This window comes from Cetorhinus maximus, chromosome 7 (assembly GCF_964194155.1).
Source record: "Cetorhinus maximus chromosome 7, sCetMax3.hap1.1, whole genome shotgun sequence".
Lineage (NCBI taxonomy): Eukaryota > Metazoa > Chordata > Chondrichthyes > Lamniformes > Cetorhinidae > Cetorhinus > Cetorhinus maximus.
This window is the reverse complement of record NC_135885.1, coordinates 4,760,198-4,778,861: the sequence shown is the minus strand read 5'-3', so window position 1 is coordinate 4,778,861 and position 18,664 is coordinate 4,760,198. Positions and strand designations below refer to the sequence as shown.

General features: G+C 52.2%; 1 protein-coding gene across 3 annotated transcripts in view; it reads right to left on the bottom strand.

Annotated features, from left to right (window-relative positions):
- pde2a (phosphodiesterase 2A) overlaps positions 1 to 18,664 on the bottom strand; it is a 279,683-nt gene that overhangs the window by 108,733 nt on the left and 152,286 nt on the right. For all 3 annotated transcript variants that reach the window (XM_078544965.1, XM_078544967.1, XM_078544966.1), the window contains exons 6-9: positions 18,452 to 18,511; positions 16,859 to 17,000; positions 15,373 to 15,425; positions 3,203 to 3,277 (exon numbers count right to left, since the gene is read on the bottom strand). In XM_078544965.1, coding sequence (XP_078401091.1) covers positions 3,203 to 3,277; positions 15,373 to 15,425; positions 16,859 to 17,000; positions 18,452 to 18,511 — 330 coding nt within the window. The remainder of the gene's footprint in view (positions 1 to 3,202; positions 3,278 to 15,372; positions 15,426 to 16,858; positions 17,001 to 18,451; positions 18,512 to 18,664) is intronic.

Below are 18,664 nucleotides of genomic sequence, written 5' to 3'. Positions count from 1 at the left end.
GAGGCCGCTGCCATGTCCTCTACCCGCGTTCTGGGTGCAGGAGGCCCATCAGTCTCATCACTCCAGATTGGGAGGGGGTGGCAGTGGGGGTCAGTGCCAATGCTGCACACAAGAGATTGTCCATCCAGTGCAGAAAGAGGATGAATTATTTCATCCATGCTGCCAGGGTAAGGCAACCATCTCATCACTCTAAACTCACACACTCACAAACCCATCACACACTAATCTGCCAGCTCAAGAGACATCACCACTCACTCACTCTCTCACACACAACCACTCACATCTCCATCTGGCCTCATCTCCTCTGGAGGCTGCCTCCTCAGCCCTCACCCTCTTGAGGCCACTTGCACAGATCAACATGTGCCCCCCCCCACACACCCGGGGATACCCTCCTTCCCCAGTACAGCCCTCACCCTGCAGCCTCTTCCCTTGCCTGAGGCCACTTCTCCCCCTTCCCCAGCAAGGGCTAGCCCTGCAGCCATTGAATAGCCACCTTACGGCTGGTCTGGTAGGTAGAGACCTGCCCGTGAGCCCCCCTAAAAGTGATGTGGGCTGCCTGTGAAGCCTGGCGCTGATGACTGCGAGTGCTGCCTGAAGCAAGGTGGGCAAACAGACCTCGAAGTCCCGAGTGAAGTGCAACTCGCCAGGTCCACATCGCTTATGTTCAGTTGTGAAACACGTGGGTGTGATGTCCCTGGCTGATCCAGCGAAGGGGGGGATGATTCCGGTGAGCAGGGCTTATAATGAGATGCGGATATATTAAAATGACATTCCCGATGTCCGGCAGTGGGAAACGCGGTCCGCCATCGACAGGCAGGGTGGACGCTCACAAACTGGTTTCAGGGACGTCGTGAAACCGATGTTTGGCCTTCCTGCCATGTTGTCCACTCACGCCCACCCTGAAGCCCAACGCCAATGAGGAGGGAAAGTCCACTCATAAGACGGTACGGGAGGCCATTTGGCCCATCATGCCCATCCTTTGAAAAAGCGATCCATCACACTTTCCCCATAATCCTACAAATATTTCCTTTTTAAGTATTCTTCCAACCCCCTTTCCAGAGTTATTATTGAATCTTTCCGGCAGTGCATTCCTAGTCAGGAACAAGATTGACCAGGACCGGAATGGCAGACAGCAGCTGAGATCATCATTAGGCAGAAAGCAGGAGGGTTGGAAGATCTATCGGTGCTAAGCAGCGGGGCTCAGTTGAGAGATTGGCCTTGAGTATAATACTCAGCCACACTGAATGAAGAAGCACTTTATCGAAAGAATGTTAATGACTGTATTCAGTGTAAGAGCACTACCATGATTGGAGTGTGCTGTCCTCTCAAGTAACTAATAAAGTAACATGTTCAAAACTGATTAAAGCTTTTCCTATTCAACTTCACAGCTCCTTCAGTTAGACACCAAGGACTCATTATAAATTAACCTTGTAACGTGGATAGAATTGTCATAGCAACAGTGACGATGTTATCCCAGTAGTTCTTGATGAAAGATGTTGCTGCTGGAAACTAGAACACCACTCAGGCATCCAGAGTCAGTCAAACACTCCCAGGACAGGTACAGCACGGGGTTAGATACAGAGTAAAGCTCCCTCTACACTGTCCCCATCAAACACTCCCAGGACAGGTACAGCACGAGTTTAGATACAGAGTAAAGCTCCCTCTACACTGTCCCCATCAAACACTCCCAGGACAGGTACAGCACGGGGTTAGATACAGAGTAAAGCTCCCTCTACACTGTCCCCATCAAACTCTCCCAGGACAGGTACAGCACGGGGTTAGATACAGAGTAAAGCTCCCTCTACACCGTCCCCATCAAACACTCCCAGGACAGGTACAGCACGGGGTTAGATACAGAGTAAAGCTCCCTCTACACTGTCCCCATCAAACACTCCCAGGGCAGGTACAGCACGGGGTTAGATACAGAGTAAAGCTCCCTCTACACCATCCCCATCAAACACTCCCAGGGCAGGTACAGCACATGGGCTACCAAATGACACCTCTGAAGTGACTTTGATGAATGTTTGTCTTTGGACATTGACTGTGACTCACTATCAAGGAGGAAATAGTGGAATTTCTATTGTGTTTTTATGATCTCGGGACATTCCAAAATGCTTCCCATCCGATGAAATGTTTTCTCCTGTGCAGTCTCTGTTGTGAGGTAGGAAATGTGACAGCTAATTTGTGCACAGCAAACTCCTGCAAACAGCATTGTTACCATGGCCAGATAATGTCTAAGTCATTTGATTGAGGATGGAGACTGGCATCAAGAAATCTGGGTGTACTCCCACTACTCAACCATCGAAATAACCTCATGGGATCTTTGTGTGCAGCTGAGAGAGAAAAATCACAGAATCACAGAAATCTACAGCACGCAAAGAGGCCATTCAGCCCATTGTGCCCACACCAGCTGACAAGTAGCCAGTTCACTTTCCACCTTCTGGTCCGCAGCCCTGTCGGCTACAGAATTTCAAGAGCCTATCCAGCATATTTTTTTTAATGTTATGAGGGTTTCTGCCTCTACCACCCTTTCAGACAGTGAATTCCAGATCCCCAACACCCTCTGGGTGAATAAGTTCCCCTCAAATCGCCTCTGATCCCTTGCGTCTTACCCTGACTCTATGTCAACTCCTAAACCAAAGGGGAATAGGGCCTCTCTATCTGTTGTATCTAGGCCCCCTCACCGTTTATACACTTCAATTTGCTTATTCCTTCAGCCTCCTCTGTTCCGAATTAAACCCCAGCTGGCCAATCTGACCTCGTGACTGAAGTTCTCCAGTTCAGGCCACAAACCTCCTCCGTCCCCAGTGCGATCACAGCCTTCGCACAGTGCTGAGACCGGAACTGCACGCACTACTCCAGCTGTGGCCTAACTAGTGTTTTTAACACAGCTCCAACATATATGGCTCAGCTAATCAAGGCAAATGGGGCCTCGGTTTAACGTCTCTATTGAAAGAGGGGGCCTCCGGTAGTGCAGCACTCCGTCAGTCCGCACTGGGAGCTTAGGGATGCCCTCACGCCTGTGGAATGCGTTCCCACCCTACAACCTCCCTGCCTCGCTGGTGAGAGCGCTGCAGCACCCCCCCACCACACTCCACCACGAGGGCAAGAGGTAAACGGGTGCCTCATGCCTGACGATTTGAAATCGGGTGGACGCCCGGAACTGGGAGCAGCCTCTCCCCACCCCAAACGCAGCACTGACCCGGCAGAAGAGTTGGCTGCTGTCTTCTGATAAAACCAACATGCAGCAACAGGCTGACTGAGTCTCCTCCTGCAGCTGAAAAGGAAAGCAGAACAAGGGTGAGTCAGGCATTTCCGACACAGTGTTGACGGTGTTAAAGCAGCACGTTGCAGTGCTAACATGGGGCTCCGCGGTCTGCAGTTTCAAGCTACCCCACTCCCCGCCCCCTTCGTGGACCAAGTGTTCAACTCAGTTCCAACGGAGAGAGCCACATTATCCCTCGTAACAAAATCCTCAAGTCCTAAGACTCATCTTGGTGAGTCTCCCCACCCATTCTCGAGCCTCAAAGTCTTTGTTGAAGTCATCGCTCAGCCATCTCCCTCTCCCCTCACTGAATTACATTAACCTCCAGGTTTGGGTCTCCACACCATATCCCTATCTCTGGAACCTCCTCAAGCCCCTCCAAGCCTCCCTATCTCTGTAATCTCCTCCAGCCCCTACACCCCTCCCTATCTCTGTAACCTCCCCCAGCCCCTACACCCCTCCCTATCTCTGGAACCTCCTCCAGCCCCCTACAACCCTCCCTATTTCTGGAACCTCCTCCAGCCCCTACACCCCTCCCTATCTCTGTAACCTCCCCCAGCCCCTACACCCCTCCCTATCTCTGTAACCTCCTCCAGCCCCTACACCCCTCCCTATCTCTGTAACCTCCTCCAACCCCTACAACCCTCCCTATCTCTGTAACCTCCCCCAGCCCCTACACCCCTCCCTATCTCTGTAACCTCCTCCAGCCCCTACACCCCTCCCTATCTCTGTAACCTCCTCCAGCCCCCTACAACCCTCCCTATCTCTGTAACCTCCTCCAGTCCCTACACCCCTCCCTATCTCTGTAACCTCCCCCAGCCCCTACACCCCTATCTCTGTAACCTCCTCCAGCCCCCTACACCCCTCCCTTTCTCTGTAGCCTCCTCCAGCCCCTACACCCCTCCCTATCTCTGTAACCTCCTCCAACCCCTACACCCCTCCCTATCTCTGTAACCTCCTCCAGCCCCTACACCCCTCCCTATCTCTGTAACCTCCTCCAGCCCCTACACCCCTCCCTTTCTCTGTAACCTCCTCCAGCCCCTACACCCCTCTCTATCTCTGTAACCTCCTCCAGCCCATACACCCCTCCCTATCTCTGTAAACTCCTCCAGCCTCTACACCCCTCCCTATTTCTGTAACCTCCTCCAGCCCCTACACCCCTCCCTATCTCTGTAACCTCCTCCAGCCCCTACACCGCTCCCTATCTCTGTAACCTCCTCCAGTCCCTACACCCCTCCCTATCTCTGTAAGGCACTTTTTTGGACTGTTAGAATGAAACATAATTATGCACTTTTTATGTACACACTCATTGAGGCTGTCAAGCTGTCAAGGAACTGTCCAGCTGTCAAGGAACTGTCCAGCTGTCAAGGAACTGTCCAACTGTCAAGGAACTGTCCAACTGTCAAGGAACTGTCCAGCTGTCAAGGAACTGTCAAGCTGTCGAGGAAGTGTCAAGCTGTCAAGGAACTGTCAAACTGCCAAGAAACTGCCCAGGAAATGTCAAAGCTGTGAAAACCATCCAGGAAGTGTCAACGGTGTCAAGGAAGTATCCAAATACCAGGTGAGTTGGCATGGAGGCAGCAAGGGCAAATAGTGGTGGGTGTGGGGCATGGATTGCCATAAGTTGGCACTTAGTTAGCATAGGGGGTATGAGGGGCCATGGGGGGGGTGGGTAGAAGGGATGGGTTGTCATGGATGGGGCACAGGGAGTGTGTCGGGGGGGGGTGCGAAAGGGGGAGGTTGATGGGTGTGGGCTGAAGGGATTATTTTTGTTTCATTATTATATTTTATTTATTTAAACACAGCACCAGGGCACAGAGGGACAAGCCTTGTGCCCAGCTCGCCCCCACAGCCAGCAGCCTCCGCAGTCAACTGGGGTCGCCCGCCCTGACTCCGATTTCAGCCTGTCCGCACTCCCACCCCAAACCGAAAATCCAAGCTACGGGCAGCCATGTTTAAAGGTGGGGATCACCCAGCCGGGAAATCCCCCGAGACTCTACACATCCAGCCTGTGTGGGTGGGGTTGGGGAGGGACTCTGGGCTTCCCTCTCGAAGAGGGATCCGTCCGTGATGACGAGACTCCCTCTTTAAAAGGATGAGGGTGAGACTCTGTTTTTTTTTTTGTCTTCGGTTCATGGGATGTGGGCTCGGCCAGCATTTGTTGCCCACCCCTAATTGCCCTTGAACTGAGGGGCTTGTTAGCTCATTCTAGAACCAGGGGACACAGTCTCGGAATAAGAGGCAGGCCATTGAGGACTGAGGTGAGGAGGAATTTCTTCACTCAGAGGGTAGTGAATTTTTGGAATTCCCAACCCCACAGGGCTGTGGAGGCTCAGTCATTGAGTACGTTCAAGACAGAAATCGCTGTGGGTCTGGAGTCACGTGTAGTCCAGGCCGGGGGAAGGAGGGCAGATTTCCCTCCCTCAAGGACGTTAATGAGCCAGATGGGTTCTCACAACGATCTCGTAGTTTAACGGCCACCGTTACTGAGACCAGCTTTTCAGTCCGGACCTTATTTATTAACCGGAGTTCAATACTCCAGATGCCCTGGGTGGGATTCGAACTCACGCCTCGAGATGGTTACCCCAGGCCCACTGCATCAATCGCCCGGCGGCTCAACCACACTTCTTCAAAGGGATTCTGATCACGAACTTTCCAAGGGAGTTAAAAGCAAAAAGAGCCTCGCAAAGAAGCTGGTGTAAACAGTGCAGTGCGTCAGGGACGGAGTTGGCTTAAACTGCGCGCTGTCATCGGCACGTGTGTGTTTGCTGAGGAGCACGTGGGAGGGACAATGTAGGGGCCATTCAGATAAATATTTGCAAGAAGCATTCAAGAGAATGCTCCCAGCTGTGCTTACATGAGGAAACCACATTACACTGCTAAACACTCAGCAGCCCCGCTGTCACTCTGAAGGGGATTAATGGGGATGGGGGGTGGGGGTGTGGGGCAATTGACAATGGAGCTGGTGAGGGGGGGGAAACACCGTGTTTATGCCCATGTTTTGGTTTGCGTAGCGAGCTTTATTGGCTAGATCGACAGCCTCACATTAGCTGCTGACATCGGGAAACCTGGAGAGAAAACGCGGTGTTAAAAAGAAACGACATGAGCGCAGATGTCCTTTTTGAGATTGTGTACGTTTCTCCGGGTCTCTGTGGGAGGTGGTGAGCCCTGTCCAAAGGAAGTGCCTGATTCAAGTTTATTTTTCAATGCACAACACGGAAATTATGGACATTTCAGCAGGAGAGTCCAATGAGATTGCCCAGCTGGAGCAGAGTGAAGACCATGTACCCTCAGATAAGGAGGGATGTACTTACATTGGAGGAAGTTGGAGAAGGTTCACTAGGCTGATTCCTGGGATGAAGGGGTTTGTCTCATGAGGAAAGGTTGAGCAGGTTGGGCCTACACTCATTGGAGTTTAGAAGAATGAGAGGGGCTATGGGCCAAGTGCTGGTAAATGGGATTAGGTAGGTAGGTCAGGTGTTTCTCACGTGTCAGTGCAGACTCGATGGGCCGAAGGGCCTCTTCTGCACTCTGTGATTCTGTGATCTTATGGAAACATGTAAGATTCCAAGGGGGCTTGACAGGGTGGATGCTGAGAGGATGTTTCCCCGCGCAGGGAATCTAGAACCTGGGGGGGGCTCAGTTTCAAAATGAGGGGTCTCCCATTTAAGACGGAGATGAGGAGGAATTTCTTCTCTCAAAGGGGAGTTAGTCTTTGGAATTCTCTCCCCCAAGAGAGCATTGGAGGCTGGGCCATTCAAGGCTGAGTTGGACAGAATTTTGATTGACGAAAGGGGGGGGTGGGGGTCAAGGGTTATGGGGGGACAGGCAGGAAAGTGGGGTTGAGGCCACAGTCAGATCAGTCACGATCTTATTGGATAGCAGATCAGGCTCGAGGGGCCGAATGGCCTACTCCTTGCCCTTAATTCTTTATGTTCTTCTGGACCCAAAAGTAGAGGAGAGATTCGGCGTCGGCCTGCTCCCTAATTCAGCGCCAGTGGCTGATGGGACCTTCAATGGCAAAGCACGGCCTGACTATTTTTGCGTGAAGCCCCCCACCTCAGCTTAACAGGAATAGCTCCCAACCCTCCAGGACTGGTTCAGCTCCAGCACACTGCCGGGAGCAACAGCCAGCAGGAAAATTGCAAAGAAATTGCTGCTATTGTTTTTTCAATTTTCTTTGAAGACTTTTCATTATGAGGCACAAAATTATTATAAACGGGCAACAAGAGCAGCGCAAAGAGGGACAGTTTAAGGCCGTGGATTGAATCCTCCAGGTATATGGATTAATTACAAGATAGAAGGAGGCCATTCAGCTCATCGAGTCCCAATGCTGGCTCCCTGTTGAGCAATCCAGTCAGTCCCATTCCCTCGCTCGACCCCCCCCCCCCCTCCCCCGCAGCCCCTGCAGGTTTATTTTCCTCGAGAACCAGTCCAATCTCTCCTGAGATCCTTCATCATCTCCGCTTCCGCCCCCCTCGTGGGCAGCGAGTTCCAGGTCATCACCACTCGCTGTGTAACAAAAGGTTCTTGCTCACACCCCCCGCCCCTCCCCTGTCTCCTCCCCCCACCCCACCCCACCCGACCCTCGGCCTTCATCTCTTGCCCATAACCTTAAATCCCCATCAGAGAATGGGAATAGCTTGTCTTTGTCAACCTTACCTAAGCCAGTCATCAAATGACTTGTGATCAAATCTTACGGCCAAGCGCAGTTGCCAAACCCTCAGTACAAATACAGGCCAGGACTTTTTCTCAAAGCTGTTCCCACTCCATCACATTCCTGGTGAGGTGGTGGAAAAGCACAGGAAGAGCCAAAAGGAATTCTGCTGACCATCGTTGTGATATTGTACACTTGCCAATGCAGACAATGACATGGGTGGTGGGAATCTGGAACTCTCTGCCTGAAAGGGTGGTAGAGGAAGAAACCCTCATAACCTTTAAGGAGTATTTGGATGTGCGCTTGTGATGCCAAGACATACAAGGCTATGGGCCTAGCGCTGGAAAATGGGATTAGAAGAGTTAGGTACTTGTTTGACCGGCACAGACTCGATGGGCCGAAGGGCCTTTTTCTGTGCTGTATGACTCTATGTACCTTTAAGAAGCTGCATGGTGACATCACCGTGTGTGAGGCTGGAGTATAAAAGTGCAGCCTCCATGTTAGATGTCCACTATTGTCTGTGCTCTCTACTGCAGATGCTCACTATGACCTGTGACCCTGTATCAGCAAGACTCCATGTACATCTTATAATTCAGGCATATCGTCAACTGATCAGCCTCTGTAACTGTTGGAACCCAGGCCAGATCAAGGCCTGTGCAGAGCTGTATATAGTTGCTGCTGGTAATAAACTTCAAATACTTGGGTTCGACTAGCACCCTCGTCACTCCCAATCTCACTTAGTATAGACAGCATAGAGACAGACCCCTTGAGGCCTACATCAAGACCCTCAACATAGACGGTGACAGCCAGACTGCCACATACCATGTCAACCATCAAGGCCCCTAAAATTCTGAGGAATTATTCCCCGTCACATAGCCCCCACCCCCGCCATCATCCATACTCCTGTGTTGGCGCTGGATCAACACCAATTTTCAAGGCTGAGCAACATATTTTTATTGGATAAATATATCCAAAATGCACGACATCCCAAAACGCTTTACAACCAATGAAGTGTCATCTGTTTCTTTTAAATTAGTTCTTGAGATGTGGGCTTCACTGGCTGGGCCCAGCATTTATTGCCCATCCCTAATTGCCCCTTGAGAAGGTGGTGGTGAGCTGCCTTGTTGAACCGCTGCGGTCCCTGTGGTGTAGATACACCCACAGTGCTGTTAGGTAGGGAGTTCCAGGATTTTGACCCAGAGACAGTGAAGGAACGGTGATATATTTCCAAGTCAGGATGGTGAGTGACTTGGAGGGGAACTTCCAGGTGGTGGTGTTCCCATGTTTCTGCTGCCCTTGTCCTTCTAGATGGTAAAGGTCAGGGGTTTGATGCAGTCAAAAGAGACTTGGTGAGTTGCTGCAGTGCACCTTGTAGATAATGCACACTGCTGCTACTGTGCATCGGTGGTGGAGGGAGTGAATGTTGAAGGTGGTGGAGGGGGTGTCAAAAATGTGGGCTGCTTTGTCCTGGATGGTGTCAAGCTTCTTGAGTGTTGTGGGATCTGCACTCATCCAGGCAAGTGGGGAATATTCCATCACACTACTGACTTGTGTCTTGTAGATGGTGGACAGGCTTTGGGGAGTCAGATGTGCTCGAGTGTCTGGAGTAGAGCCTTTCTGACTCCAAGGCGAGATTGCTCCTCAATGAGAACAGGGCAGGATAGAGTGAGGAGCCAATGTGGACAATGTGAGTTGAGATGCAGAGCTGCCAGGACCTGATCAAATTTTGGAAGAATTTCGAGTGATTTTTCCTGTTGCTATAATCCCAACGGAACCTTCACAGACACGACATTAATGGATTACGGTGAGAGACTGGAAACCACACTTGGGCCCAATTTCTGTCATGACAGAGAGCTTCTCCGTCATTGCAAAAATCCCGAAATGGCCGAAAATTCTAAGTCCCGCCCCCGTACCCGGAATTTCCCATCTTCGTGGGGACAGGACTGGAGTCGGGCCAAGGATCGCGTGTGCATGGTTAATGGAGGCAGCTGGCAATTTAAATCTCCAGCTGCCTCCACTGAAGCCGGATTTTGGTCGGCCAGATGTGTGAAACCCAGAGTGTGCTGATTGGAACAGGCAAGAGGAGGTCTGAACTTGGTGGATTCATTTGGTTAGCCTTTTGGAGAGATAAGGTATCCTTTTGGATATGGTCCCGGGACATCTTTGGGAGAGGTAAGGCAGCCTTAGCGATTGTTAAAAGTGAACATGATTATGTACTTTTTTATAATTCATTCATGGAATGTGGACTTCACTGGCTGGGCCAGCATTTAGTGCCCATCCCTAGTTGCCCTTGCGACAATGAAGGAACATCGATTTATTTCCAAGTCAGGATGGTGAGTGACTTGGAGGGGAACTTCCAGGTGGTGGTGTTCCCACCTATCTGCTGCCCTTGTCCTTCTAGATGGTAGTGGTCACGGGTTTGGAAGGTGCTGTCGAAGGAGCCTTGGTGAGTTGCTGCAGTGCCTCTTGTAGACGGTACACACTGCTGCTACTTTGTGTCGGTGACGGAGGGAGTGAATGTTTGTGGATGTGGTGTCAATCAAGCAGGACTGCTTTGTCCTGGACAGTGTCGAGCTTCTTGAGTGTTGTGGGAGCCGCACTCATCCAGGCAAGTGGGGAGTATCCCATCACACTCCTGACTTGTGCCTTGTAGATGGTGGACAGGCTTTGGGGAGTCAGGAGGTGAGTTACTCGTTGCAGGATTCCTAGCTTCTGACCTGCTCTTATGAACTATCAAGCTATAAGAGAGATGTCCAGCTGTCTAACCTACTCAGAAGGTGTCAAAGCTGTCAAGGAACTGTCCAAGGATACTATTTGAGTTGGCACTAAGTTTGCATTGGGGGGGGTGTGAAGGGCCATGTGGGGGTGGGGGTTTTTTTATATTTGTTCCTGGGATGCGGGTGTCACTGGCTAGGCAGCATTTATTGTCCATCCCTCAATGCCCTTGTTCAGAGGGCATTTAAGAGTCAACCACATTGCTGTGGGTCTGGGCTCCCATGTAGGCCAGACCAGCAGATTTCCTTCTCATGAGTGAACAAGATGGGTTTTTACAACAAAAAAATAACTTTCAGCTGAAGAATATCCCTCGGTGGGATTCGAACCCGGGTCCCCAGAACATCACTTTGGGTCTCTGGGATACCAGTTGAGTAACAATACCACTTTACCACCACCTCCCCAAAGATTGGGGGTGCATGGATTGGCACTGCTTGGCATGGTTGGGGCATAGGGGGTATGTGGGGGGGGATGAGGGGTGAGGGATTGTTTTTTTGTTTTATTATTGTTTTTGATTTATTTAAATACAGCGCAGAGAGGCAGGCCTTCTGGCCAGGTCCACCTCTGCACCTGGCAGCCTGCGGACTCGCCCTGGGGGTCGCTCGCCCCCAACTCAGCTTCCAGCCCCCATCCCGACCCCCCCACCCCCGACCGAAAATCCCACCTGCGGGCGGCCATTTTTTACAGGTCAGGTTGGCCAAATCGGGAAACCTCCTGACTCCGGGGAACGAAAATCTGGGCTTTAGAGGACTGTGCGGTTCTGGTCACCATGTTATAAAAAAGGATATGGGGAGCGGGGAAGGGGGAGGGGTGGATACGGAGAGGGTGTTTCCTCATGTGGGGAAAAGCATAACCAGAGGCCGTCACCATGGGCTGCGCTTGCTGCAATGGCGGTGCGTGCGCTGTTATACCCTCTCACTCTGTGACATCGTTGTGAGCAACGGAGAACACAATCCAAACAAAAAAGCTGTGATACCAACTTCCCAAAACAAAACAATGCACTCGGTTTAACAGAAATAAGTTTCCACAAAAAAAGGCTTGGCGCAGGAATTTAAATGAGAGCCAGAAACTAGGCTTGTGAACCCCGATCCCCTCGACCTCCAACTCAGTTCAATGCAACAGGTTTGTCACAGCAGCAATACACAGCCCACGGCAACCGGGGGCTTCTCGTAAACCTGCTAAACTTTCACCGTTCTTGACTGCTGGCTGAAATAGATTCCTGGGTTCACTATGATTTCAGACTCCTGGGTTCGCTATGATTTCAGACTCCTGGGTTCACTATGATTTCAGACTCCTGGGTTCGCTATGATTTCAGATTCCTGGGTTCACTATGATTTCAGATTCCTGGGTTCACTATGATTTCAGACTCCTGGGTTCACTATGATTTCAGACTCTGGGGTTCACTATGATTTCAGACTCCGGGGTTCACTATGATTTCAGACTCCGGGGTTCACTATGATTTCAGACTCCAGGGTTCACTATGATTTCAGACTCCGGGGTTCACTATGATTTCAGATTCCTGGGTTCACTATGATTTCAGACTCCTGGGTTCACTATGATTTCAGACTCCTGGGTTCACTATGATTTCAGACTCCTGGGTTCACTATGATTTCAGACTCCTGGGTTCACTGTGATTTCAGACTCCTGGGTTCACTATGATTTCAGACTCCTGGGTTCACTATGATTTCAGATTCCTGGGTTCACTATGATTTCAGACTCCTGGGTTCACTATGATTTCAGACTCCTGGGTTCACTATGATTTCAGACTCTGGGGCTCTGTTCTGGCTGCAGGAGGTCCAGCAACCTCACAACTCCGGTTTGGAAGGGGGTGGGAGTGGGGGTCAGTGTCAACACTGCACAGGAGAGGTTGGCCATTCAGTGCAGACAAAGGATGAATGATCTCATCTGTGCTGCCAGGGTAAGGCAACCATCTTATCGCTCTAAACTCACACACTCACATCTCCATCTGGCCTCATCTCCTCTGGAGGCTTCCTCCTCAGCCCTCACCATCTTGAGGCCAATTGCACAGATCCACATGTGCCCCCCACACACACCCTGGGATACCCCCCTTCCCCAGTACAGCCCTCGCCCTGCAGCCTCTTCCCTTGCCTGAGGCCACGTCTCCCCCTTCCCCAAGCAAACCCTGGCCCGGCAGCTATTGAAAAGCCACCCTCACATTACGGCTGGTCTGGTAGGTAGAGACCTGCCCGTGAGTCCCCCTAAAAGTGATTTGGTGCTGCCTGTGAAGCCTGGCGCTGATGCCCGCGAGTGCTGCCCGAAGCAAGGTGGGCAAACAAACCTCGAAGTCCCGAGTGAAGTGCAGCTCACCAGGTCCACGTCGCTTATGTACAGGTGTGGAAGCAGCATTGGGCGGTGATTCCAGCGAGCAGGTGTTATAATAATATGCAGATGAATTAAAATGACGCTCCTGATGTCCGGCGGTGGGAAATCTGGCCTGGCATTGATGAGTGGAGTGGACGATTGCAAACTGGTTTCACAATGTCATGAAATCGATCTTTGGCCTTCCTGCCATATTGCCCACTAATGCCCACCATGACACCTGACACCAAAGTGGACGGAAAATTCCACCTATAGTTTCCTAACCACCCAACTCACATCCCCGCACCCACTCGACTCACACCCCCACACCCACCCGACTCACACCCCCACACCCACCCGCGCACATACCCGACTCACACCCACCCGACACACACCCACACCCACCCGACACACACCCCCACACCCACCCGCGCACATACCCGACTCACACCCACCCGACACACACCCCCGCACCCACCCGACTCACACCCCCACACACACCCACGCACATACCCGACTCACACCCACCCGACACACACCCCCGCACCCACCCGACTCACACCCCCACACACACCCGACACACAGCCCCACACCCACCCGACACACACCCCCACACACACCCGACACACACCCGACTCACACCCCCACACCCACCCGACTCACACCCCCACACCCACCCGACTCACACCCCCACACCCACCCGACTCACATCCACCCAACTCACATCCACTCAACTCACATCCACCCAACTCACACCCACCCAATTCACACCCACCCAACTCACACCCACCCAACTCACATCCACCCAACTCACATCCACCCAACTCACACCCACCCGACTCACATCCACCCAACTCACATCCACCCAACTCACACCCACCCAACTCACATCCACCCAACTCACATCCACCCAACTCACATCCACCCAACCCACACCCACCCGACACACCCCCACACCCACCCGACCCACACCCACCCGACTCACCCCTGCACCCACCCGACTCACACTCCCACACCCACCCGACACACACCCACCCAACTCACACCCCCACACCCACCCGACACACATCCCCACACCCACCCAACTCACACCCCCACACCCACCCGACTCTCACCCCCACACCCACCCGACACACCCCCACACCCACCCGACCCACACCCACCCGACTCACCCCTGCACCCACCCGACTCACACTCCCACACCCACCCGACACACACCCACCCAACTCACACCCCCACACCCACCCGACACACACCCCCACACCCACCCGACTCACACCCCCACACCCACCCGACTCTCACCCCCACACCCACCCGACACACACCCCCACACCCACCCGACACACACCCACCCAACTCACACCCCCACACCCACCCGACACACACCCCCACACCCACCCGACTCACACCCCCACACCCACCCGACTCACACCCCCACACCCACCCGACACACACCCCCATACCCACCCAACACACACCCCCACACCCACCCGACTCACACCCCTGCACCCACCCGACACACACCCCCACACCCACCCGACTCTCACCCCCCCACCCACCCGACAGACACCCACCCAACTCACACCCCCACACCCACCCGACACACACCCACCCAACTCACACCCCCACACCCACCCGACACACACCCCCACACCCACCCATCCAATTTTCAAGAATAATGCTGTTACATTTGTGGTTTTCTAATGCACTGGGAATGTTCCAGAATCTAGGGAATTTTGGAAAATTACAACCAATGCATCCGCTATCTTTTCAGCCATTTCCTTTAGCAGGATTCAGACCATCAGGTCCTGGGGACTTGTCAGCCTTTAGTCCCATGAGTTTCCCCAGTCTTGTTTCTCTAGCGATCGTGACTGGTTTAAATTCCTCTCCCTTTTGCTTCTTTATTTCCTATTATTCTTGAGATGCTCTTTGTGTCTTGCACTGTGAAGACAGATACAAAATACTTGTCCAAAGTCTCTGCCATTTCCGTGTTTCTCATTACTAATTCCCCACTCACCCTCTAAGGGACTAATGCTCACATCAGCTACTCTCTTCCTATATTTGTAGAAGCTTTTACTGTCTGTTTTTATTTTACTTGCTGGTTTTCTCTCACAGTCTAATTTCTCCCTTTTTACTCTTATTTTAATCATTCTTTTCCAGTTTCTAAAATTTTCCCAATCCTCTGGACCGTCGCTAGAGTGAACAGGACAAAGGGGAGATCATAAACTAGGGCCAGGAGTCTGAAATCACAGTGAACTCAGGAATCTGCTCCAGCCAGTGGTCCAGAACAGTGAGAGTTTAGCAGGTTACAGGAAACCTCACGAGAGCTTTGACAAAAATTAGCTGTTTGAAAACTTACATACTGAATAACTTTCAGCTGAAGAGAGGCAGCATCAAGATCATACAGTTCACCTGGAAGGCAATGAAAGGTAATCATCAATATTAACGGACAATTCGTAACGAACAAGACCCCACAAAACAAACACCACTCCCACCCAACTCACACCCCCACACCCACCCGACTCACCCCCACACCCACCCAACTCACATCCCCACATCCACCCGACCCACACCCCTACACCCACCCAACTCACACCCCCACACCCACCCGACTAACACCCCCACACACACTCAACTCACACCCCACACCCACCCAACTCACACCCCCACACCCACCCGACTAACACCCCCACACCCACCCGACTCACACCCCACACCCACCCGACACACAGCCCCACATCCACCCGACTCACACCCCACACCCACCCGACTCACACCCCTGCACCCACCCGACACACACCCCCACACCCACCCAACTCACACCCCCACACCCACCTGACTCACACCCCCACACACACTCAACTCACACCCCCACACCCACCCAACTCACACCCCACACCCACCCGACACACAGCCCCACATCCACCCGACTCACACCCCCACACACACTCAACTCACACCCCCACACCCACCCAACTCACACCCCACACCCACCCGACTCACACCCCCACACCCACCCGACTCACACCCCCAATGCAACTCTCCAGCAATTGTTTTGACTCTCTTCTTCACAGCCTTAAGACACAAACGGCAAGATCCAAAACCGTGCTTAGTTACAGAGTAAAGCTCCATCTACACTGTCCCCATCAAACACTCCCAGGGCAGGTACAGCACGGGGTTAGATACAGAGTAAAGCTCCCTCTACACTGTCCCCATCAAACACTCCCAGGACAGGTACAGCTCGGGGTTAGATACAGAGTAAAGCTCCCTCTACACTGTCCCCATCAAACACTCCCAGGACAGGGTCAGCACGGGGTTAGATACAGAGTAAAGCTCCCTCTACACTGTCCCCATCAAACACTCCCAGGACAGGGTCAGCATGGGGTTAGATACAGAGTAAAGCTCCATCTACACTGACCCCGTCAAACACTCCCAGGACAGGTACAGCACGGGGTTAGATACAGAATAAAGCTCCCTCTACACTGTCCCCATCAAACACTCCCAGGACAGGGTCAGCACGGGGTTAGATACAGAGTAAAGCTCCATCTACACTGACCCCGTCAAACATTCCCAGGACAGGTACAGCACGGGGTTAGATACAGAGTAAAGCTCCCTCTACACTGTCCCCATCAAACACTCCCAGGGCAGGTACAGCACGGGGTTAGATACAGAGTAAAGCTCCCTCTACACTGTCCCCGTCAAACATTCCCAGGACAGATACAGCACGGGGTTAGATACAAGGTAAAGCTCTCTTGACACTCTCTCAACAACCATTCCATGTGATCATGGAGCCAGGGTAGTAATAAACCGGAATCTGCCCACTGGATGATCCACACAACACCTACCGCACAGCTGGAGGATCTTGTGGTCCAGCTCGTCGAAAGCCCAGGCAGGTTCCGCCTCCGCTGTGTAGTTGTGATGTAACCCGATGTGGCTCCAGCTTAACGGGTTAAGGAGCGTCTGGACCCGCTTGCAAGTCGCAGAAATCTGCCAAGGAGATGGCAATGAAACAGAGCGTCAGTGACTGAGAACGCCAAACCCTCGCAGCGACGACAGGGGGGCCTATCACAGGGCTTTGTCCTGAAGCTGCGGCAGCACCTGAACCACCCAGGGAACACCCGCCTTTCCAGCAGGTGGGCTTCCTGAATCGGCCACGCCACATTGGGCAGCACTATCTCCTATGCCTCTGAGTTAGGAGGTTGTGAGTTCAAAACCCCCTCCGAAGGCTCAAACCCATCATCGAGGCTGACGTGCGGTGCAGGACTGAAGGAGCGCTGCACTGTTGGAGGTGCTGTCTTTCAGCTGAGACACTAAACTGAGGCCCTGTGTGCTCTCTCTCTCATGTAGCAGTAAAAGAGCTCAAGCTATTTTCAAGATGAGCAGGGCGGGTACTCCCTCCTGTCCTGGGCTAATCTCTATTCCTCTACCAAGATTATCAATGCATTTTGGGGGAAACGGGACAAAGAGCTGAGGGAGATGGGAATAGAGAGGGACAATGGTAGATTTAGCTGAGAAAAGATGGGAGGAGGCTCAGGTGGAAGACAAACACTACGTTGGACAGGTTTATCACTAATCCCTAATTACATCTCGGATATCCCAGAGCACTTTTGAATAGTCACTGTTGGAATGTATGAAGCACGGGATCCCAACAGCAAGCTCCCAAAATCAGCAATGTCATCATGACCAGATAACCTGCGTTAGTGATGTTGATGGGGTGATAAATATTGAGAACTCCTCTGCAATTCTCTGAATTATTTACATCCACCAGGGAGGGCAGTCTGAACCTTACTATAAATGTCACATCCTTGAAACTAGCACAAAGGAAGATGGAGTACTCCCCACCCCATCCACCACCTTAAACACGCACTCCCTGCACCACTGACGCACAGTGGCAGCAGTGTGTGTACCATCTACAAGATGTACTGCAGGAACTCACCAAGGCTCCTTCGACAGCACCTTCCAAACCCACAACCACTACCATCTGGAAGGACAAGGGCAGCAGACACATGGGAACACCACCGCCTGGAAGTTCCCTTCCAAGCCACTCACCATCCTGACTTGGAAATATATCACCGTTCCTTCACTGTCGCTGGGTCAAAATCCTGGAACTCCCTTCCTAACCGCACTGTGGGTGTACCTACACCACATGGACTGCAGCGGCTCAAGAAGGCAGCTCACCACCACCTTCTCAAGGGTAACTAGGGCAACAAATGTTGGCCTAACCAGTGACACCCACATCCCACAAATGAATTAAAAAATAATGCCCTGGGTTTGTCAGCCTGGGTTATGTGCTCATGAATGAGACTCGAACCTACAACCTTCTGGCAGTGATGCTCACTGAGCCAAGCTGCCAATATTGGGGTGTATTGGCCGACATTGGGCTGCGTGTTCCAGTGGCTGAGGTCAAGATTTAGGAATATCAAAGAATCCTTACTCACATGTTTTTCCAGTAGATTAAGGGATGGCGCATCAGTATTGTCCAGGAGGCCACAATAAACCTAGAAAAAAGATGGATGTCAAGGCAAAGATCAACGAAAGAATATATTTGGGGTGGGGGGGGGGTGGTGACTCAGCCATCCAGAGGGTGGCTGGAGTCTCGAACAAACTTCCTGAAGAGATGGTGGAGGCAGGTTCAATCGAGGTATTCAAAA